Genomic DNA, 24,465 nt, shown 5'->3' on the forward strand with positions numbered 1-24,465 from the left:
CACCCTCAAGTATCCTCGAGAGAATAAAGAGCTGATCCAGTGTTCCGCGACCAGGACGAAAACCGCATTGTTCCTCCTGTATCCGAGGTTCGACTAGCGGACGAACTCTCCTTTCCAGCACCCTGGCATAGACTTTCCCAGGGAGGCTGAGGAGTGTGATCCCCCTGTAGTTGGAAAACACCCTCCGGTGCCCCTTCTTAAAGATGGGGACCACCACCCTGGTCTGCCAGTCCACGGGCCTCTGCTCACTACGCGTTTAGGTGCACCAGGTCTGTCCAGCGTCCTCCCCTGCCACCTGATCCAACTCACCACGAGGTGGTGATCAGTTGACAGCTCAGCCCCTCTCTTTACCCGAGTGTCCAGAACAGAAGTGTTCGTTATGGCCAAACTGTGATTAGCACAGAAGTCCAATAACAAAGCACCGCTCGGGTTCAGATCAGGGAGGCCATTCCTCCCAATCACGCCCCTCCAGGTCTCGCTGTGGTTACCCACGTGAGCATTGAAGTCTCCAGGTGATTTCAGAGTCTCCAGGTGATTTATTTGGAAACTCTATCATGATCCCTCGTTTGCTTGTAGACATGTTGAGACCTCCGTCTGAGCGCCTCATCAGTTATTATGAATGTGTGGTCCAAGCTTTCACCACACATATGTTTAGTACCACAGCTCACACAGTGCTTATGATAATGGCCTTTGACAGATATGTAACCATCTGTAATCCTCTGTGTTATGCTGCAGTAATGACAAATAAGATGTTGATGAAGCTGACAGTTTCTGCCTGGGGGGTGGCCTTTGTTTTGGTTGGGATTCTGCTCAGTCTGACCTTGAGACTGGGCCGATGCAGAACTCTGTTGCAGCCCCTATTGTGACAATGCTGCACTGTTTAACCTGTCCTGTGAGGATGTGTTCATTAACAATGTCTATGGCCTCACTTTCACTGTGCTTTTGTTCACAGGTTCTATCGGTAGCATGGTTCTTACCTATACTAAGATTACTGTGGTGTGTCTAACCACTAAGAACAAGTCCTTGAACAATAAAGCCTTGAAGACCTGCAGCACTCACCTGGTTGTATATCTGATTTTTTTGTTCAGTGGTATGTCCATAATCCCTCTGCATCGCTTTCCTGAGTACTCAGGGAGCAGAAAAATTGTTGCTGTCCTGTATCACATCATCCCTGGAAGCCTCAATCCCATCATTTATGGTATGCAATCCAAAGAGATATATCAAAAGTTAAGTTAAAGAAGGTTTTGCCATTACATTAAAGACAATTTTCAGGGTTATTTGAACAGTTTGAAGTGACATATTAATGTTTTTTAAACTGACACTGTACAGAGATTGTAACCTTGTCATGGTCCCAGCCCAGTGTGGCCACAAGTGTTTGTTGTTTTTCTCTCTCTCCCTCCTACCTGTCTGCCTGGGCGGAGCTCAGATTGGGCTCCCGCCCTTGGCCCACGCACCTGCAGCTGATCTAAAGTGAATTGCAGTTGATCTCTGGCTCTTCTTAAGGCTGGGGCTCTGAGCTATTCCTTAGTGATGGGCAGATGAAGCTTCATGAAGCACTCAAGCTTTTCATCCAATTGGTTCACCCCAGCGCAAAGCTTCTTGAAGCTTCATTTGCTCTATAGTAGGACACCTACTGGACGTAAAAATATTAGTTGGCATGAATTTGAAGAGTGTGGCCGTTTGCACACAGCCTGCAAATGTCAACAACAAAAGGAGTGTGTAAAACATCTATATTGTAGTGATAGCAGTATACTGTGTATATTTATACTGGCAGTATGGAAAATGATCATTTGGAAATGCTTAAAATAGAAATGATCATTTACTGTGAGGTGAGGTGTGGTTGGGGTGTGGACAGTGGTTGTGCTTTTGTAACGTTGAGGTATGGACAGCTACACACTGAGGCGTCAGTCCTGCCCATATTTTATTCTGTAAAAACTAAATTTTCACTGCTTTTATGACCTTTTTAGTGGGGAGAACATAGCTAGGATTTAATGATTTAACAAATCTTTTAAATCCTTTGTCCTCCACAATGCTAAATGGCTGGGAGTCCTCAAAAAGTTTGAGGGGTTTATATCGCTGTCATAGCTCGCGGCAAAGTTCGAACCACTTCATGAACCAGTCACGTGGTACAGCCGGGCAGCGAGGCTTCGGACGTCATCATTTTCAGCTCCTCCCATAAATGAAGCAAGCCTCGATATGCGCATCGCGGAAACGCCCCCTCAATTACTCGACACAAGCTTCGAAGCCTCGATACAGAACGTCACATAACTACTATTCGTCGCTGGAATATTGAGTAACCCTCGTCAGTATTGCCTGGCTTCATTGTGAATTAGGTGTTCCCGTGCTTGCCGCCGATTTACCCTCGTCTATGTTTATAGGTTTATCTGGACCCGCCCCTTTTGACTCCTGGAGATTTTTATTATTAAGACATTTTATTAATCATTATTGCTGATATACTAAAGCTATAAAGTGTTCATATTTCTGTTTGCACTCAACCAGCTGCACAACTAACTGTCTGCACCTTGCCTTAAAAAGACTTGTTTGCTCTCACATTATCTAACTTCAACAGGAAACCGCCACCCAAGAGTAAGAAACGACCTTTTAAGAACATGACCTTTTTTGAACATAAGTTCCGAGAAGTCACACCTGCCTGTTTGACTAGAGAATGTTACTTCCTTTCTTGTATGTTTCATGCTGTGTATAAATAAAGGCAGAGAGCTGCTGCAGGTGTGTGAGTCTCCCTTGAGCTCTCACCCGTGCACGTTGAACTGTTACAAGTGTCTGAGTGTTAATTCATTATACCTGATTACTTGATAAAGAATATCTCTATCAGAGTGTTTGGACAAGGAGCGGAGCAAGTGTGAAGAAGTGTGTTTCCCCGGCCTATTGATCCCCGGGACCCTGGTGTGACCCCCCTTCACGTGTACATAGCGCACCGGAGTGATTAATAAAGTGTTGTTGAATCGTGCTACCTCAGTCTGTGCCTGAGTCCGTCTACCACCGTGACAGAATATTCCAGCCACCATGGACTCAGCAGATTCAGCTTCCTCCCCGTCTTCCTCCGCCCCGGTCACACTGGAAGCAATCTTACAATGCCACGAGCACATGCTTGTTCGCCTCAGCGAGAACGTCGCTGCCTTAACACTAGCAGCCGCTCAGCGCACTCCATTGCCGGAACCCTCGCCTACCAGCGAACCCGCCCAGGCATCATCAAGCTCCGCAGTAAGTGTTGCCTCACCGGCTCTAGTCCCGGCTGTGTGTGAGTTTCATCTCCCCACACCTGAGCTGTTTTCAGGGGATGTAGGGAAGTGTGCGGATTTTCTTATGCAGTGCTCACTCCAGTTTCGCCAGCGGCCTCATGCCTTCTCTAATGACGGGAGTAAGATCTCATATTTTGTTCAGTTGCTACGGGATCGTGCGCTGACCTAGGCACACGCTGTGCTGAGCGCTAGTCCCGAAATTACTTAGGATGATTTTTTGTCTCTGTTTCGGAGTGTTTTTCATAAGGGCTCCACTGCTGCGGCGGCTGGGCTCCGCCTCATGAATCTGAAGCAAGGTAAGCGGAGCATGGCAGATTTTTCAGTTGACTTTGGGACACTAGCGACGCAAGCGGGGTGAGGGCAGGAAGCATTAAAGACAGCACAATGTAAGTGAGGAGATTAAAGATGAACTGATGGTGCATGAGTTACCCTTCTCTTTAGATGCGATCATGTCCCTATGCGTCCGAATAGACGATCGCCTGCGTGCACGGCGAAGCACGCAACGTCGCTTAGCTCAGCCTCGGCCACCGAGGGACGCCTCACCGGAGCCTGGAGCAGCGTGCGAGCACGGCGAGGTTGAGGAGGAGGAGGAGCCCATGCAACTTGGACGTTCGCAGCTCTCGCCCGCAGAACGTCAACGTCGTATGGCCGCCGGTGAGTGTTTATGTTGTGGCTGTAAGGGCCATTTTGCCTCTTCATGCCGGGCACGGGCAAAAGGGCGCGCTCGCCAGTAATTGAGAGAATACTGGTGGGCGATATAACGACTAAAAGTTCTCTCCCCCGGCTTATGTTACCTGCAAAACTCACCATTAAGAACGTTACCCACTCTCTTCAAGCACTAGTGGATTCAGGTGCTGAGCAGAGTTTCATTGACGCAGGTCTGGCGAGAAAGCTAAACATCACACTCCATGCCTTACCCGATCCACTTGCTGTCACAGCCCTATCTGGGCAAATCACCGAACCCCTGTCTCTTACTCTCTCGGGTAACCACTCAGAGCGCATCGAGCTTTTCGTGTTTCAAGCGCCGCGCACCCCCCTTGTATTGGGTTATCCATGGCTGTTCCAACACAATCTGCACAATGATTGGAAGAAAGAGAGAGTAACCGGGTGGAGCACTGACTGCTACATGAACTGTCTCCAAGCTGCACCTGCTCCACCTACATCTCAAGGGTCTGACCAGCCGGTCGAGCCTCCGAATTTGACCTCGGTCCCGCATGTTTATCATGATTTGGCTGAAGTGTTTAGTAAAGACGGGGAACGTTCGCTTCCCCCTCATAGACCGTATGACTGCGCGATTTACCTCCTCCCTGGGGCTCCGCTTCCATCTGGTTGTTTGTACAGCATTTCTCAGCCAGAGAGGGAGTCTATGGAGAATTACATTACAGACTCTCTCGCTGCGGGCATCATTCGGCTGTCGTCCTCCCCTGTGGGAGCGGGGTTTTTCTTTGTTGCTCAGAAGGACAAGACCCTTCGCCCCTGCATCGACTATCGCAGGCTTAACAAAATCACTGTTCGTCACAAGTATCCTCTGCCCCTTCTTTCTTCTGCTTTTGAGTTACTTCAGGGCGCCACGATCTTCAGTAAGTTGGACTTGCGCAATGCCTACCATCTGGTGAGAATCCGTGAAGGGGATGAGTGGAAAACGGCCTTCAATACTCACCTGGGCCATTTCGAGTACCTTGTGATGCCGTTCGGCCTGACCAACCTGGCCATGTTCCAGGCTCTTGTTAATGATGTTCTCAGAGACTTTATTAACCAATGTGCTTTTGTCTACTTAGATGAGATTCTCGTCTTCTCCAAATCTAAAGCAGAACATGAGGTCCATGTAAGGCAGATCCTGCAGCGCCTACTGGAAAATAGGCTCTTTGTTAAAGGAGAGAAATGCGACTTCCACATGGATTCAGCGGCATTTCTGGGCTACATCATCACCAGAGGGGATTTGAAACCTGACCCGGCAAAAGTTCAGGCAGTGTTGGACTGGCCCAAACCACCTGATCTCCGGCAGCTTCAGCGCTTTCTGGGGTTTGCTAACTTCTACAGACGTTTCATCAGGGATTTTAGTAAAGTTGCTCTGCCTCTCACTAGGTTAACGTCACCCAAGGTGCCATCCCAATGGGACCGGCCAGCTCAGGAAGCCTTCTCTCGCCTCAAGGAACAGTTCGCCACCGCCCCAATCCTTCGCCAGCCAGACCTCTCCCTGCAGTTCATCGTGGAGGTGGATGCATCAGAGACTGGAGTAGGGGCCGTGCTCTCTCAAAAGTTCGAGGGTAAGCTCCACCCCTGTGTCTTTTTCTCTCGTCGCCTTTCCCCAGCGGAGAAGAATTATGACATCGGAGACCGCGAACTTCTGGCCGTGAAGCTGGCTCTGGAGTAGAGCCAGCTGTTCCTGCCATCCAGGAGTTAACCACACCATTGCATTCCTGCGCAGGTATTTCTGGTGGCCTGCCCTCATTAAAGACTCACGGGAGTACGTAACCGCCTGCACCACTTGTGCTCAAAATAAGCACTCCAATCAACACCCATCTGGACGTCTGCAGCCACTCTCCACACCCAGCCCACATCTCTCTGGATTTCGTCACTGGTCTTCCACCATCTGCAGGTAACACTACAATATTGACCATTGCTGACCGTTCCTCCAAAGCTGCCCATTTCATTGCGCTTCCTAAGCTCCCTACAGCCTTGGAGACTGCCCGACTCCTCACCACACATGTTTTTCGGCTCCATGGCATCCCTGAGGACATTGTCTCGGACCGGGGCCCTCAGTTCGCGTCGCGGGTGTGGAAGGAGTTCTGCTCTGCCATAGGAGCCAAGGTCAGCCTCTCCTCTGGCTTTCACCCGCAAAGCAACGGCCAAACGGAGTGTGTCAACCAAGAGTTGGAGGCCGCCCTCCGCTGTGTCGCCTCTCATAACCAGACCATCTGGAGCGAACACCTGCCATGGATGGAGTATGCTCAAAACAGTCACACATCCTCTGCTACCGGCGTGTCACCCTTCGAGGCGTCTCTGGGATACCAACCACCTCTGTTTCCCATGGTTGAAGGTGAGCATACTGTTCCGTCTGTCCGACATCACCTCCGCAGATGTCGCAGGGCCTGGCGGGCCACTCAGGCGGCTTTCCTCCGGACGAAGGAACGCAATAAAGCGCTCGCGGATCGCCACCGGACAGCCGCCCCTAAATATGTGGTGGGGCAGAAGGTATGGCTCTCAACTCGATTCGTGCCCTTACGTGCCGAATCTAAGAAACTCTCCCCCAACTTCATCAGCCCATTTGAAATCAGTGCTATAATCAACCCTGCATCCGTCCGATTGGCACTGCCACACAATATGCGTGTTTATGATGTATTCCATGTCTCTCAGGTCAAGCCAGTGGTCTCCAGCCCAGTGTGCCCTCCTTCCAGGCCCCCGCCGCCCCCCCCGGCTCGTGGATGTCCAGCTGGTTTACACCGTCTCGCGCATCATGGACTCCCGGCGCCGGGGATTTCAGTACCTGGTTGACTGTGAGGGCTACGGGCTAGAGGAACGTTCCTGGGTGCCCCGGTCGGCTATCGTGGATAGGGGTCTGCTCCGGGACTTCCACCGTCACCCGGGTAAGCCTGGTGGGTCGCCGGGAGGCTCCCGTTGTGGGGAGTACTGTCATGGTCCCTGTGCCTCCCCGGCCAGCCCAGTGTGGCCACAAGTGTTTGTTGTTTTTCTCTCTCTCCCTCTCTCTCTCCTACCTGTCTGCCTGGGCGGAGCTCTGATTGTGATCCTGCCCTTGGCCCACGCACCTGCAGCTGATCTCGAGTGAATTGCAGTTGATCTCTGGCTCTACTTAAGGCTGGGGCTCTGAGCTATTCGTCGCTGGAATATTGAGTAACCCTCATCAGTATTGCCTGGCTTCATTGTGAATCAGTTGTTCCCATGCTTGCCGCCGACTTACCCTCGTCTATGTTTATAGGTTTATCTGGACCCGCCCGTTTTGACTCCTGGACCCCGTGAGTGTGAGTGGGTTGCTCGTGTGAGGAGTGTTTGGACAAGGAGCGGAGCAAGTGTGAAGAAGTGTGTTTCCCCGGCCTATTGATCCCCGGGACCCTGGTGTTCCCCCCCCCCCCCCCCCCCCCCGCCCCGCCCCTCATGTGTACATAGCGCACCGGAGTGATTAATAAAGTGTTGTTGAACCGTGCTACCTCAGTCTGTGCCTGAGTCTGTCCACCACCGTGACAAACATGGCTTAATAAATGAGATCTTTGCCAACTCGATCCGCTGTCACTATTACACATTTACTTCTCCAATTCTATTAATATGACTTAAAGTCATTACATTTCTGTCAGTACCAGATTGCTAAAATAAAAGGGAGTAATGCAACACTGCTGAAACTGCTTCTGAAGCACTGCTTTTTGCACTCTATCTGCGTGTATCATAAGGAAAAGATGGAAAGAAATTCCTTGTCAAAATAAAAGATATCTGAATGAATTGAAATGGTAAAATGCTTGTTCCTACTAATTTGGTAACTTGTGGGTGTTGTGTGCCTTCTATTGGAGGATTATTGGTAAGGGCCCTGATAACAAAGGAACTGCCTTGAGTTTTCATGAACAAAGCACCTTTGATCTTATTATAATTGCAATTACATCATTCAAAATCTGAGGCAATGTGGACACCCTCTGAGAGTCTGTGCCTATAAGACAGCGGAGAACAGTGACAAACAAGCTGTGCGTTGATGTATTAGTCTACCAACAGCTTTACATCAGCTTTTCTATAACTCAGCCTCATTGTTTTCACTACTATAAAGTTCCTCCTGTAACTTTATTGTTTCTGATAAGATCATATAGACTATCTCATAAGATCTGTAAGTGTAAAATAACAGCTTCGTTCTTTCAGGATGATGGAGAACTACACCTACAACAGCTACATCCTCCAGTTAGAGGGCTTAAACACTTCAAAGGATTCTCTCTACCCTGCCTTTCTTTTCTTGTTTTTCTCCTACCTGTTTATAATGATTATAAATGTGGGCATTACTATTTTGATTTTCATGAACAAGAATCTTCACCAGCCCATGTATCTCCTTTATTGCAACTTGCCATTGAATGATATTCTTGCAAACTCTATTGTGTTGCCCCGTTTGCTTATAGACCTTATGAGACCTCCATCTGAGCGCCTCATTAGTTATTATCAATGTGTTGTTCAGGCCTACATTGCGCACTTGGTTGCAACCACAAGTCACACTGTTCTCATGATTATGGCCTATGACAGATATGTGGCCATTTGTAATCCTTTTCACTATGTTTCCATAATGACCAATAAAATGATGATCAAGCTGACAGTTTGTGCCTGGGGAGTGGCCTTTGTTTTGGTTGGGATTCTTCTAGGTCTGACCACACGACTGAGTCGATGCAGGACTTTGATCACAAACCCCTTCTGTGACAATGCCTCCTTGTTTAAACTTTCCTGTGAAAGTGTGGTCATTAACAACATCTATGGTATCACTTTCACTGTGGCTGTTTATGTGGGCTCTATAGGGGCAATAGTTCTTTCCTATACAAGCATTGCAGTGGTTTGTCTGACCAGTAAGAACAAGTCTTTGAACAGTAAAGCGTTGAAGACCTGCAGCACTCATCTGATTGTTTATCTGATTATGACACTTAGTGGAATGACACGTATTACTCTGCATCGCTTCCCTCAGTACACAGAGTACAGAAAAATCTTTGCTGTTCTGTTTCCTATTGTTCCAGGCAGTCTGAACCCCATTATTTATGGTGTGCAGTCCAAAGACCTACAAAAAGCCCTTTTGAAGTTTTGCGTATCCAAGAAGGTTTTGACATCATAAACAGAATGTGTTTCTGTTTGTTTTTATAGAAATTCAACATCTAAAGGGAGATCATCTCTGACAGCTATTTTAATCATAATTAGATGGAAGTTAATGTTTTTACTGCTGTAAGAAACTAATGTATAAAACTTTAGTCAGCATTTCAAAATGTGTGTGTGTGTGTGTGTGTGTGTGTTTGTGTAAAATAAAAGCTTAAGCCAATCTGTGGTTTTGTCTCATTCATGAAGTTTAATTTACATTAGATGACGTTAAAGGCAAAAGCAAATATTCGCTATCTGCTGGTAATCCTTTGTTAAACACAGACACAAGGACTGTGCAGTTTTATTGGAGCTAAATACATAATTAGTATTTAAGAAAGAACATAATGGTATGAAACCAGCAATAACACCAGGTTAAACCGATGTAATGAATCTTAAAGGCCAAGAGAATACCTTTGCATGGAAGTAATTTTTAGTATTCTTACTTATACCATAGCTTTCGTTTAAAACCAAAAAAGACAATCTCTGGACTTAAATCTGATTGAGATGTTTATATGAACTTAAACAGGCCGTTTAAAATACAGCTGAATTAAAACAATACTGCAAACGAGAGAGAGAGCTTTAATTAATCCAGTGACAAAAGACTCATTGGGAATAATTCACTAATATCAGCATGAAAACCTTCTTACCCCGTGAATAAATGTGTTTATTTTCTTGCAAAAGTTAGCTTGTATGAAAAATCCCTCACATTTATGACACATGCACACTAGCCAATTTTGTTCTTACTACTGTGCATATGTTGGCAAATCAGACTGGAACAGTGAATTAGGAACAGTTCACAAAATCAGCACATATCACCGTTTTGGTTCAGTATTGTATATGTAAGAAACTGAACCTAAACTGAAAGAATATAAGCAATTTGGCATTCGGCATGTCATTGTCATAATCTTAAGTGAGATTCTTGTACAGTAAAATTTGAGTTGTTGATTTCCAAATGCATTTCATTTCGTGAGGTAAAAAAAGAACACATTAAGATTGTTTTCTTTAAATTCATAAAGTTACTGCATAAAGTACATCAACAGTTACTCATTCTCTCATGTTAACTAAAAGGAAAATGTTTTTAAAGAGTATGATTTTTATGCTAAAATACAATGACCCTGCCATCTGTAAGACCTTTCGTGCATGTTCAGAACACAAAGTGTATAAAGTTCAGTCTTTTTTTTTGACTCTTGGTCTGCTTCACCTTCTTCACTTTGGGGCCTAGTTGTCTGTGACAAAAAGAAATTACAAACAGAGATTAACAATAACCCAGTTATTTATAATACAATAAGGTCCTGGAGGGAAATGCACAAAGGGTTGGGCAGAGAAGATTTTTTTGACTCCTTTATTGAGAAACAAAGACTTTGTTCTAGGAATGTCTCGCAGTCTGTTTGATATGTGGCATAACAACGGGCTAAGGGCGATTTGTATTTAAACAACACACTGATGAACTTTCAGCAACTGGATTCAAATTTTAATATTCCTAGAGACAATTTTTTTGGGCTTCCTCCATGTTTGTAATTTTGTTAAATTTCACAATCTGCAGAAACAGCTATATATGAAGATTTGGAGACTTTTCTTATTAAACAAAAAGACAGAACTCATTTTATTTCTGCCTTTTATTCTTTACTATATACTCATAGTAGCAGCACATTGAGTGCTATTCATAAATGGGAGAGAGATCTTAATAATCAATATGTGGAGGAGGAGTGGAAATATAGCTAGATCTACTTTTACTTGCAACTGTTTGCAAGATACCCAATACAAAATTCGACACTGCCTAACTCCTAATGTCTGCATAAGATTACACCTGATGTGTCTGTATCAAATGTCAAAAAGAAACTTGTACATTTTTGGTGGTAGTTATTTAGGACCCGGAAGCGGCAGCTCAGGTGCAGATGAGTATTTATTTACAAAAGGGAATACAACAGCAATGGCGCGGGTGAAGAAGTAACAGAAAACCTAAACTGGGCAAACTAACAAAACAAACCAGAAACGTGGAAGCAGGGAAGTCCGGGGAAATACACACAGAGAGACGGATGGAGAGACGCAGGGAGACCGAGGGGAAACAACACAGACGAACCAGCAACGACTATGACAGAAGACACGACTTAAAAACACTCAGAGAACACAGGGAGATTACACACAGGTGGGGGACACAGCTGGGAGTGATAAACGTGACGAGACTAGGGAGGCAAACTGAAAACACTCACATGAGACGCAGACCTTCACAATAAAACAGGAAACACACACACGCAAAGACACAGACTAGGAAACGTGGACTTAACACAGGAATAGATGGCAGAACAGAATACACTAAACAGGAGGAACAGAACCAAAATCACTAACAGAAAACACAAAACGCTGGGTCAAAAGGACCCAGGATCATGACAGTACCCCCCCCCCCCCTCAAAGGCTGGCACCAGACAGCCCAACAAGAAAACAAAACCACCAAAAAACAGAAAACAACCCGACCAGGGCGGGCGGCGGGGGCCCAGGACGGAGGGCCCGGAGCAAAACAAAACAGGCGCACAAGAGGGACAAAAAAAAACAAAAAAAAAAAAAACAAAACACGAGCCAGCACCAAAAAAGCAACAACAAAAGAATACACCAGAGCCCAAGAAAACAGTGCAAAACAAAAGAGTTCAGGGGGCCGGCCAGGGGGCTGACAGCACAGGAGTCCAAACAGTTCAGGGGGCCGACCGTGCGGACGGCAACGGTGGCGACGTGGAAATAGTTCGGGAGGCCGACCGTGCGGAAGGCAACGGCGGCAACTCAGACGAAGGGGGTCCGGGGGCCGACCGTGCGGAAGGCCACGGCGGCGACTCAGACGAAGGGGGTCCGGGGGCCGACCGCGAGGAAGGCCACGGCGGCGACGTGGAAGCAGTTCAGGGGGCCGAACGTGCAGACGGCAACGGCAGCGACCCAGGTGACGGGGGTCCGGAGGCCGGCCGCGCGGAAGGCAGCGGCGCCGACGTGGAAGCAGTTCAGGGGGCCGACCGTGCAGACGGCAACGGCGGCGACCCAGGTGACGGGGGTCCGGAGGCCGGCCGCGCGGAAGGCCACGGCGGCGACTCAGACGAAGGGGGTCCGGGGGCCGACCGCGAGGAAGGCCACGGCGGCGACGTGGAAGCAGTTCAGGGGGCCGACCGTGCAGACGGCAACGGCAGCGACCCAGGTGACGGGGGTCCGGAGGCCGGCCGCGCGGAAGGCAGCGGCGCCGACGTGGAAGCAGTTCAGGGGGCCGACCGTGCAGACGGCAACGGCGGCGACCCAGGTGACGGGGGTCCGGAGGCCGGCCGCGCGGAAGGCAGCGGCGCCGACGTGGACGCGGTTCAGGGGGCCGACCGTGCGGAAGGCAACAGTGGCGACTCAGGCAAAGGGAGTCCGGGGGCCGCTTAAGACAGCGAAGGGGCCCGGCCAGTGGCCAGGAAAGTGGCCGGGTAGCTGCAGCTGGACCAGACGAGGGCGCAGAGGCTGCAGCTGGACCAGACGGGGGCGCAGAGGCTGCAGCTTGACCAGACGGGGGCGCAGAGGCTGCTGCTGGACCAGACGGGGGCGCAGAGGCTGCAGCTGGACCAGACGGGGGCGCAGAGGCTGCAGCTGGCGTGGGCGAAGAGGCTGCAGCTGGCGTGGGTGAAGAGGCTGCAGGCGGCGTGGATGAAGAGGCTGCAGGCGGCGGCGTGTGAGCCGGAGGCGGCGTGGAAGCTGGAGGCGGAAGCGCTGCAGGCGGCAGCGTGGAAGCCGGAGGCGGAAGCGCTGCCCTCGGACCCTCCAGCGGAGACAGGAGACAAAGGCCGGAGCGGTCCCTCGGACCCTCCAGCGGAGACAGGAGACAAAGGCCGGAGTGGTCCCTCGGACCCCCCAGCGGAGACAGGAGAAAAAGGCCGGAGCGGTCCCTCGGACCCTCCAGCTGAAGCCATCACTAAGCCAGCAGTCATGGAGGCTACTAGCTGACACAAAGGTGACCAGCAATGCACTGGGCACTGGCTCTGCCCAGGCAACGCTGACACGGCACAGCTCTCAGGTGGCTGCTCAAACCTCAGGGGTCCAGAATCAGCTGGGAACTGAGACCTAGCCTCTGGGGAAGCCCTGGAGCGGCAAACTGTGCCAATGGCAGCTAAACCATGAAAAGCACCCTTAGTGGCAATAAGACTTCCTCCCTGCATAGAGTGAACGAGTGACACTGGAGGCGCGGGAGCCTGAACTACAGGTGACACTGGAGGCGCGGGGGCCTGAACTACAGGTGACACTGGAGGCGCGGGGGCCTGAACTACAGGTGACACTGGAGGCGCGGGGGCCTGAACTACAGGTGACACTGGAGGCGCGGGGGCCTGAACTACAGGTGACACTGGAGGCGCGGGGGCCTGAACTACAGGTGACACTGGAGCTACGGGTAGCAGGGGCACTGGAGCGCGAGCTACGGGTGACGCCGGAGGCGCTGGAGCGCGAGCTACGGGTGACGCCGGAGGCGCTGGAGCGCGAGCTACGGGTGACGCCGGAGGCGCTGGAGCGCGAGCTACGGGTGACGCCGGAGGCGCTGGAGCGCGAGCTGAAAGTGACTGCGGGGACTGAGCTGAAAGTGACTGCGGAGACTGAGCTGAAAGTGACTGCGGAGACTGAGCTGAAAGTGACTGCGGAGACTGAGCTGAAAGTGACTGCGGAGACTGAGCTGAAAGTGACTGCTGGGCGGCTAACTGAGCTGACAGTGGCTGCTGCTGAGCAGCTAATAAGCTGTTGGCATTACTATCAGCCACACAAAACATAGTCCCAGAAAAAACAGTTTCGCAGTCCAACACAGAAAAAGAGTCCTCACTCACCACAGCCGGCGATTTAGAAGTCCGAATGTCCGGCTGTGGGGTGGCGCGCCGGCGGCGCGATCGCCGTTTCTTCCCCGCAGACGGCTCCAACGGGCCGGGCAGAACCACATCCGGCGGGTCGGGCAGCGAGGTAGTAGTGGCGGAGAGAAGGTGTGGTGTGAGGCGGAGAAAGGCCTGCATGGTCGGGGAAAGTGATTCCAATAGCCATGGTAGGCCGGAAAAGAGCCGTTGTAGCCGATTTTCCGCTGCGTGCCGAAGCTCTTCCGGGGGGTGTTCCAGCCATAGGCCGAGAAGATTCTCCACAGTGAAAATGATGTCGTCCTTTAGCTCCTCGGACGGATCGAGTGCCGCAGGGTCCATGTTGGCTGGTTCGTACTGTCACGGTCTGCCGGGGCAAGCCGTGTGGTAGTTATTTAGGACCCGGAAGCGGCAGCTCAGGTGCAGATGAGTATTTATTTACAAAAGGGAATACAACAGCAACAGAAACGTGGAAGCAGGGAAGTCCGGGGAAATACACACAGAGAGACGGATGGAGAGACGCAGGGAGACCGAGGGGAAACAACACAGACGAACCAGCAACGACTATGACAGAAGACACGACTTAAAAACACTCAGAGAACACAGGGAGATTACACACAGGTGGGGGACACAGCTGGGAGTGATAAACGTGACGAGACTAGGGAGGCAAACTGAAAACACTCACATGAGACGCAGACCTTCACAATAAAACAGGAAACACACACACGCAAAGACACAGACTAGGAAACGTGGACTTAACACAGGAATAGATGGCAGAACAGAATACACTAAACAGGAGGAACAGAACCAAAATCACTAACAGAAAACACAAAACGCTGGGTCAAAAGGACCCAGGATCATGACAGATCCAAAAGGACCCTGGATATTTTATTCTTACCTTCAAAAGAATTAACATTAACTTACTCACAGCGTAAATTATGTGATAAAATATTGCTGTTAGCTCGGCTCTGGCTGTTTTTAAGGTGCCCCCAGGTAATTAGGAAGTCAGCATAAAGGATGAGAGTTCACTCTTGTAGTTTATTTTTTAAATCTGTGGATGAATAGATGGTAAATACTTTTTTTTCTTTCTTTGTAGGGCTTTGCCCCATATGTGTAGTCGGAAATGTATTTAATGACTTAAAATGTATGTGGATTTTAAAAAAGAAATATATATGTCTATTTATTATCAAACTTTTGATAATATGTCACTGTCTACTTTTTTAAACTTATTTTTCTGTCCTCTACTACGGCATAAGCCTGGGTTTCTTTAGTTAAGAAACCTTCCAGTATCATTATGGCTTGTACTCTGACTTTTCCCTGACAGGCTGTTTAAAAGGAATATGTATAGTGCTTGCACACATTTGGAGTTTTTATGAATCAGCATAAGCAGCTCTAAATCCAAAATGGTCCCACACAGTAGACCAAAATAGTGCTGAGGCTGGCACATCCTCCATCGCTGTTGTTACTGCTTGTGATTGCTGCACTTGACCATTGACCTTTCTGTTCCTTCATGCTGGCACAAGCTATAGGGCTTTGGAGTTGACGTCACGCCGCAATGCATTGTGGGAGCGCGGCGCCATGTTTGGGGTCTACGAATCAAAACAAACACACTGTGTTGGAACGACGATTACAAGATGCTTAAAAGCAGCTCCAAAGAAACGGACAGTATAGAGACCGATTACATCCAGAGGAGAAAAGCGGCGGTACTTGCAGAAAATAGCGTGCATTGGAAATGTGGACCCGTATGAAATAGGCCGTGGAGTAGAAACCCTGAAGACCAATCGCTACTGACGTAGCCTGACATATTTTCGTACCTTGTCTGTGGAGTCAGCGCGTACAAGTCGTCATTCAAACAAAGGTAAGTCAGCTCGAGTACTGCATATGAAATGCGTTTGATTTCCCTGCAAACATTCAGATTAGTGCAGCATAAATTCATTCATGAGGGGAAATTACAGTGAGAGCATGTGGAGGCTGTTAGGTGGATAACATAGTGAGTTCAGTGCATTGATGAGACATTGTCCTGAAGGATTTTGTTATTCTCTATGGTTAAAGAAATTGCAATGATTCATTCATATTTATTATAAATAATTCTAATTATACATCTTGCTTCCATATTTGTATCCTGTGTCACTAAAAATACATTTTATTTTAACTTTATACATTGATTAATGACCTGCAGAACCTCCTTATCATATTAAGTGATTCATAATTGTCACTTTATGCTTTCTCCATCTCTAAAGTGATGACATCCTTGCATTACATCCTTTAGGTTCATTTTCTGCAGGCAGGTTTCTGACAGAACAGGCAGATTTACACTATAACATGCAGCGTTCTATAGATGGACACATAAAGAAATGGAAAATTACATGTATGTGCTAACTTTCTAATAACTTTGTTACATTTATGATAAAGTAGTCTGCCTCGGCTCATAGTTCTTGTCTTTAAATGAACTTTGTGTGTTTCAGGTCCTGCACTCTCAAAGACTGAATCAACCAGCATTGCAGCAGTGGGTCACTGTGAGCATCACAGGGAAGGTTGAAGCCGCCCACTGCACCTGGAAGGCCGGAGTCGTGGAGACCTGCAGTCACGTCACTGCTCTTCTGTTTAAAGTAGAAGCAACAGTGCGGATCATGGCACAAGGACTGTTACAGATGAGCCTGCATGCTGGGTTTTTGCTGGGTAATGTGACCAAGATACAGCCAGAGGTTGGCCGTAAGATAGACTTCTCCTCTTCAGCTACCCAAAAAATGCTCTTGATCAAAACATAAACAGACCGTCTATATTGAAAGGCAAAAGGAGCCGTCCTCAAAAAAGAAAAATCACACCTGCTACTGTGGAGGAGTTGTCACTGCTATAATGCCATAATGTTTCATCTAGGAGTCTAGATTTATGCCTGTAGTGCACTGCTGTGTAAATAATTTGCATTTACTGAATATGTACTGACTGAGTCCCACTGTTCAAAAATTGAATAAAGAAACAAACTAATGTTTGCCTTTTTTTTATTATTAAAACCACTTTATAGAACATCACATCCGTTACAGTGTAGAATCCATATCATTTATAGTTTACAAGTGACAAAATGTTTACATAAAATCATGACAGTGTTTACATGATATCACCCACTACTAATATTACTTTAATTACTGTATCTTTTGAAAAAATACCACTATTTATACAGCAAAAGACTTAGGAATGTTTAACAGGAGCAGGTTTCATTTTCTCTGGTTTTATTATCACACTGTTCAATAAATGCAGCAAACCTTCACCATCTTATCCAGAAGGGTCACCTCTTCACCCTCACATGGAAGAAGTAATCTGATTGGCATGGTGGTATGTTTGAAGCAGGTCCCTTGTGTAGCGCTGGGACCCAGTCACGATGTTTCATCCATTTCATAGGCTGGTTTGCTGCAATGATGCCAAATAATTAGCATCTCTATAAATAGAAGGTAGTTCTGCAAAATCACTCAGTAGGATGTTTGTTCTAATTTGCTATGAGCTCAGAGCGCATCGAAAATAAAACTAATAGGCTATAAAGAGTGATATGAACATATTTAGAACTTACCGGAATGAAAATGTCTGGAGCACCAACAGATATTTGGAGATGGAAGAGAACTGGAGCTCGTCTCACAGCTGCTATCCAGGCTAGACGCCTTCGTTTGCTAACATCGATACACGAGCTGCCTCACGTTGCTTCCAGGTTGGGAAAGAATGAAAAGACAAACCCTTTTCAAGCTTATCCTCTTGCCGGTCGTGTGATCGAACATTGCAGCGGACCACACAGCAAGAACAAACTGTGGCTGTTGTTTGTGCCTTCGCTCCTTCGTCGCTTGCGCTTAGACCCCGAACATGGCGGATCAGGCCAAAATCCTTTCCACGCCCACCCCCGTGACATCACGCTCCAAAGCCCTATTGATTGTTATTCAACCGTGTGTGGGGGAGGGTGTGGGGGAGGGTGGGAGGGGGGGGACGACACTCTTCTCTTGACACATAATAACAGTTAGTCAGGGCCTGGGGGAAATGTCTCACTATTGGGTGCTTTGGAAAAGCATAACCCCCATATTGACTGGACCCACAGTAAAATCAAGAGTTGATGTTTGTTTTGTCTGGCTAACTGCCTTCAATTGGCATTACCCACATGTTCAAAGCCATGTCATGACCACCGCATAGACTATGCGACTGCGCCATAGACCTCCTTCCGAGTGCCCGCTGCCATGCAGTTGCCTGTACAACCTGTTGTGGCCCGAGAGGGACGCTATGGAAAAATGCATCCCTGAGTTGCTGGCGGCAAGCATCATTTGCCATCCTCCTGAGCAGTAGCTTTCGGATTTTTTTCCATGGTTAAGAAGGATAAGACTCCATGCATTGATCACCGGGGAGTGATTGACATTACAATAAAAAATGAATACCCTCTGCCACTCATTAACTCTGCCTTTGAACCACTCCAGGGGGGCACTCATTCCCAGTATTCTGTGAGAACTAACTCACATCTCCCTCTCTTTCAGTGAATGTTTTTAAAGCAACTCTAGTTTGCCCTCCTGCCCCTGTGGTTAAGTCAACTGAGAAAAGAGTGAATAAACATTGCTTTCCTGTGAAATCTTCTGTCTGTTTGAGTCTGCTTTTCGGTCCACCTCTCAGCCAATTCAGCCTTTTTGACACAGTTATCACAAACTTTTGATTTCAGCTCTTGCTATCACGACTGGCAAAACTAGTTATTAAGTTTAGGTGTAAAGTACTTTTTCAAGTAGGGGTTGGAAGGTTTGTATAACTTTTTGAAAAAACTTTTCATCACTTTGTATTCACTTCTTATAACCTTGTCTAATTAAAAATATTGCTTGGTGATCTGGAAAAAACCCTCAAAAATCAGATGATCCCCTATGAGCAAGCACTTAGAGATGATGGGAAGGAAAAATTATCTTTAAACAGGAAAAGCTTTTGTATTTTATGATTTCTGTGAATTAAATAGTAAAATCACAATAATGTGTTGTATAGCATATCACACACATACACATATATATACATTATATATATATGCACAATACAATAAAATTTTATTTACATAGCACATTTAAAACCAAAGGTATACCAAAGTGCTTCACAATAATACAATAAGTCATTGTGATAAAACATTAACATAGTGCAAAAACAAGCACTAGTACTAATACTAACAGGAAGCACTAATTAAACTGGCAGTATGGGCTAAGTAAAAAAGATGTCGGGCCTTGGTTAAGCGATAAAGTCAGTTCATAAATATAAAATGTTGTCTAGAAGAGTCAGCAATACTGCAGTAAAAAAAAGTTCAAATGTAGTAAGAAGGTTAAAATGTAAAAAGGTTCAAATAGATGCGATAAGGGCACTAGGCTAGTGGGGAATGGCAAATTAATTAGGTACATTTTCAACTGTGTTTTGAATGACTGAATAGAGTCTGAGGCATAGTAACAGGAAGACTATTCCAGAGGTTCGGTGAAGCTCAGACAAAAACACGATCGCCCCTGGTCTTCAGGCGGGACCTAGGTTGGACCAAGCTCTTGACTTGGAGTATACAAGATAAGAAGGTGGATAAGATAGCTAGGCGCATTGTTATTTATAATTTTAAAAGTAAGCAACAAGATTTTAAAATCGATACAATATTTGCGGGGTAGCCAATGTAAGTCAACAAGAACTGGAGTAATGGAAGCAAATTTTCCAGTTAGGAGGAGATGAGCCAAGGCATTTTGAACAAGCTGAAGTCTATGGAGATGGACGGATTGAACACCAAAGTAAAGGGAATTTCAGTAGTCTAATCCAGAAGTCACAAAAGCATGGGTACGTTTTTCAAGGTCATTGCGCTGTATAAAATGTTTGGATTTAGAGATTTTGCGCAATTGGTAAAAGCCAGATTTGACTACTGAGGACACTTGTTTATCAAGTTTAAATGAACTGTCCAGGAAAACACCTAGATTGCTTACATTGTCAGAGAGGACGCTGGCAATGGGGCCAAATAGAATGGCTAACTGGTCCCGAGGGATATGCCTATCAAACACCACAATCTTAGTTTTGTTTTCATCCATCCATCCATTCGCTTCCGCTTATCCTTTTCAGGGTCGCGGGGGGTGCTGGAGCCTATCCTAGCTGTCATAGGGCGAGAGGCGGGGTCCACCCTGGACAGGTCGCCAGTCTGTCGCAGGGCCAACACACAGGGACAGACAACCATTCGCACTCACATTCACTCGCACATTCACACCTAGTGGTAATTTGGATTATCAATTAACCAATTAACCTATCCCCACAAGCTGCATGTCTTTGGACGGTGGGAGGAAGCCGGAGTACCCGGAGGGAACCCATGCAAACACGGGGAGAACATGCAGGACCTTCTTTCTGTGCGGCAACAGTGCTAACCACCGTGCCGCTTTGTTTTCATTCAAAATAAGCGAATTGCCGACAACCAATCCTTGACCTCTTTCATGCAGTCTAACAAGCAGTACTGTGGCGTGGTTTAAAGCCAGACTGAAATTTGTCAGTAATATTATTTGTGTTTAAGTAGGGCTGTATTTGCAAAAAGACAATTTTCTCTAGTACTTAAGATAAGAACAGGAGTTTGGAGATCAATCTATCGTTTTGCATGATCATTCCAGTCAAGGCTGCTTTTTTTAGAACAGGTTGCCCTGTCGCATGTTTAAAGGCAGTTGGGACACAGCCCACCAGTAATGATAGGTTCATCAAAGATAGAATATAAGGCCCAATTACATCAAAACCATCCTTAATAATGCAGAAAGGGGGGATGTCATGTACAGAATTCAAACTTCTCAGGTGTTCAATTAATCTCTTGAGGGTGGAGAGTGAAATTGGCTCAAACTGATTAAAAGTTGACTGACATCTTAAAGTAGGAAGAGAATTCACCACAGAAGGGTGTAAAAGTGAAGCCTTAAGAAATAAAAAAATTCTTGTAAAATGAATTGCTCACAGAGCTGGGGGGGGGGGGCAAATCTGATATTCCAGGACAAGGATTGATCACAGAGTTAAAGATTTTGAAGAGGATACGAGGGTTGTGGCTATTAGCCACAATAATATCCAAGAGGAAAGCTGCTTTAGCAGTCTTAACAGACTCCTGGTAAATAGAGCGGCTCCTACATAGAGTGTCAAGGAATAACTGAAGCTTGTCTTTTTTCCACTTCCTCTCAGACTGACAACAGGCCCGTATGGAGTCATTTAATCAAGGTTGAGAAGAACATCTGGGAAGTTTCATCTTAACAGGAGCCACTGTGTCCATAATAAAGGAGCATGTGGATAACATAGAATTAACAAAATCATCAACCGAGGCGGGCGTATAACATTTAGTGTCCGTTCTATCAGGATCAAAAAACGCAGTGTTTAAAAAGGCAGCAGAAAAGTTAGCCACAGTCTCAGAATTAATTATACGTACAGGGCGACGAGGGCCCACAGAAGTCTATTCTATTGCATTTAACTCGGCATCGAACATAGCCAAAAATGGCTATGCCTTTAAATGTGTCGGTTCACTCACCCACTGTGTAAGGGTAAAAGAATCAGTTAGGGCACGACAAGTCATCTTTACAACAAATATGTATGTTAAAATCGCCATAAATAAGAACCCGATCATAATTTAAGAAAAAAGAACTTAAAAGGTCCGTAAATTCACAGATAAAAAACTTATTATATTTGGATGGCCGGTAGATTACAGTAGAAAGAGTCATAGGGGGGGCAGCCAGCCTCAATAACTGTACTTCGAAGCTAGAAAAGGTGGGAGAAGGCAATTGTCGGACTTTAAATTTAATTTTAAAAACCGAGGCTAGGCCACAATCCCTCCCCGAGGATCTTAATGAGGTGAAGAAAACACAATCCAGGGGAAGAAGTTTAGAGAAGGAAAAGGACTCACCAGGGCAAATCCAGGTTTATGTCAGGAACAAAGTGTCCAACTGCAAGGTGAGAAAAAAGGCAAACAAACCACTGGGCGAGCCGGGTAAGATTGTAAGATTGTAAGATTGTAAGAAGATACTGGGCAAATCCAACAGTGACTAAGCAGTCTGAAGGACAGCCGGTCCCGAAAGGAGAAAGGAGGTTGCAAAATATCCAAAGTGGGATCGGAGTTAGCCGCAGCATGTGACTTAACGCTTTAAGACCTACCATAGAACCAAGTCCGCCAGAGCTTATATTATATTTTTACATGCTGTGGAGCCATTTTTGGGAGCATTTCAATTTGCTATACATCAATACAACCGTTATAGCCCAAATTTTAATAATATGTCTGCATTAAGTGCATAATAATTACATAAATTGCAAAAAAGTGCAATAAACTACAAAAAAATTGAAAATCGTTTTTGTTTTTTTAACATATATTTCTAGTTAGAGAAATTTAAGAGGCTTATCCCTCAAAACTGTAAATACAAAAAAGTTGCACAAAATAGTTTCCCACCACAGGAAATTTATTTTGAGTGTCTTCATAGTTTTGTTTTTGAAATACACCAATTTTTATATACTGCAGGAAAAACGAAAATAAATATTATAGTGCAAATTTGCAAAAAAGCAGCATATGCATCAAAATAAACTATTTCCAGCAGTGCAATATGAGTCCTAAGCATCCCAGAAACGACACAGAAAGTCATAAAGTCAAACATAACTTTTAAAAACACCAGCATAGGCTCATGAGGCCCTGATGATAAAAAACTACATTTCCGCGAAAATGACGTCACTTCCGGTTTCGGGCAGGTCATAGCGGACATGCGACAGTTTGCACTGATGGACGTAGGAAGTGTTACGAACAGCTGATCGGATCGGCAAAATGTGTTTCTGGAATATTATGTTTTTGTTGCTGCAAGTGCTTTTTATGCAGTTTTTGCAAAGCTATATGTGGAAGGAAACTGTGACCGAGGACAAGCTGATGGCATAAGATGTAAGTACAACTCCTCCGGTTTCATATGCAAAAAAAATTATTGCGCTAGCTCACGTGGTTGCAGTGCTACCAGGATTTAAAAGTAGTTGCGCAAAACGGAGCGTGCCCGCTCCGACCGGCTTTAAAGGGTTAAGGTAGACCTTAAAGCGAACATGGAACCCACTCCGTTTGCCTCGCTTTCTATAGTGCCTCTTAGGCAGGGAAGGTAGAGGCAGTGCACCAGTGGTGGGTATATATGCAGTAAAGTAGCATCTCCTAAGTTCCAGCATGGGCATTGACATCAGAGAGGCATATTACCACAAGAAGGACGAATAATACACAACAATCAAAAAAGAAAGATCGGAAACAGAGACGAGGACGGCCTGCTGTGCACACTGGCACCATCTTGTTTTTTCAAAACAAAGTATATGAAATATGCTTTCTCCCCCTAATTTTTTTATAGAGTGCTGATGACTATGTGGCAGGATGAATGTTATTCCTTGGTTCAACCCACTTTCAGCCTGGCGCATTAGGGGGCGCTAGTATAAATAGTGGCCATTTGAGCATTCCTGGATCGCTTACCTGTGATCTCCTTTTTGGTCAACTGACTTCCTTTTGGTGTTGCAGAGATCATTCTGAAGCCTCCATCGCGGCTGGTAGGTGTTTACTCATTGTAGTGTGTATGTAACCCAACCAATGCAGGGGCCTCCCTACACCCCGCACTCTGCGTTGTGTAAGTTTGTGTTGGATTGGGGTGCACAGTAGAGAGACCAGTCGGACACAGGCGTTCAATCTGTGGCTCGGACCGCGCCGTTTATTCAGATGCTGGGGCAAACACCACTCCAACTCTGCTGCTGGTCCTCTGCAAATCACAGTAAACACTGCGTGATTATCAACATAGTAAAAGCCAACAACAAATATAAAAAACACATTAAGCAAAAATAATCATGTCTTTACAAAATTCCTCGGTCTCAGGAATGTGTATGACACAAAACTAACATAGCTGGACTACCAGCAAATTGTAGCTGAAAAGCTAATGCTTCATCTTGCATTACTTTGCCCGAATGAGTGCTCTGCTAACTAGCGGGAATGTAGCCCGAAATTGCGGCAGATATTACAAAATGGAACATTCACACAAACTGCTCATACTCTCATCAGACAGCACATGAACCTCTCAATAAACAAAATATATGCTTAGCAAACCGCCATTTTACACAGTGGAACACTTATTTTTAAACAAAAAACCAATGCAGTACACCACTGACAGTGCTTACTGTCACTACCCGATCCGTACCGGAAACCCGATCGGTACCCCGCATGCGCGAAAGGTGTCTACTTCCGGTCGTAGCGTTTTACGATAGTTACGGGTCAGAGTATCTGTTAAGATGTTAAGAATAATAAGTATATCTTAAAATGTTTGCAATAATGAAGCATTTCAGTACAATGTAGACAAAAACGAAAAATAAAAAGATAGTTGCGGATCGGGACTCCCCGATCCTTACTGCGCATGTGCAAAGTCGGACCGTACAAATCGGGTCTACCCGATCCGTACCGCGCATGTGCAGATGTTTTCTTCTTCTTCTGTTCATTTAATGGCAGTGTACTCCCCAGTGTACGAGGATACTGCCACCTGCTGACCGAGCGAATGAACCCCATTGTAAAATGAATTGGCGTCATTACAAAC

At 46.3% G+C, this 24,465-nt stretch overlaps 1 protein-coding gene and 1 pseudogene across 1 annotated transcript; both read left to right on the forward strand.

The window, feature by feature from the left end:
* The first annotated feature begins 554 nt into the window (after nucleotides 1-554).
* LOC148101014 (olfactory receptor 52N4-like) lies at nucleotides 555-1,236 on the forward strand (annotated as a pseudogene).
* Nucleotides 1,237-8,118: 6,882 nt separating this feature from the next.
* LOC148101015 (olfactory receptor 8G17-like) lies at nucleotides 8,119-9,063 on the forward strand. Its single transcript, XM_087846941.1, has one exon. The coding sequence runs from the start codon at nucleotides 8,119-8,121 to the stop codon at nucleotides 9,061-9,063; it is 945 nt and encodes a 314-aa protein (XP_087703067.1).
* Nucleotides 9,064-24,465: the final 15,402 nt, after the last annotated feature.

Source organism: Neolamprologus brichardi, chromosome 10, assembly GCF_056152115.1.
Source record: "Neolamprologus brichardi isolate AB-2024 chromosome 10, ASM5615211v1, whole genome shotgun sequence".
NCBI classification, from domain to species: domain Eukaryota; kingdom Metazoa; phylum Chordata; class Actinopteri; order Cichliformes; family Cichlidae; genus Neolamprologus; species Neolamprologus brichardi.

Bases quoted from the DNA above. Each gene is read 5' to 3' on its own strand.
- LOC148101015 (XM_087846941.1), top strand. From the start codon at position 8,119: ATGATGGAGAACTACACCTACAACAGCTACATCCTCCAGTTAGAGGGC.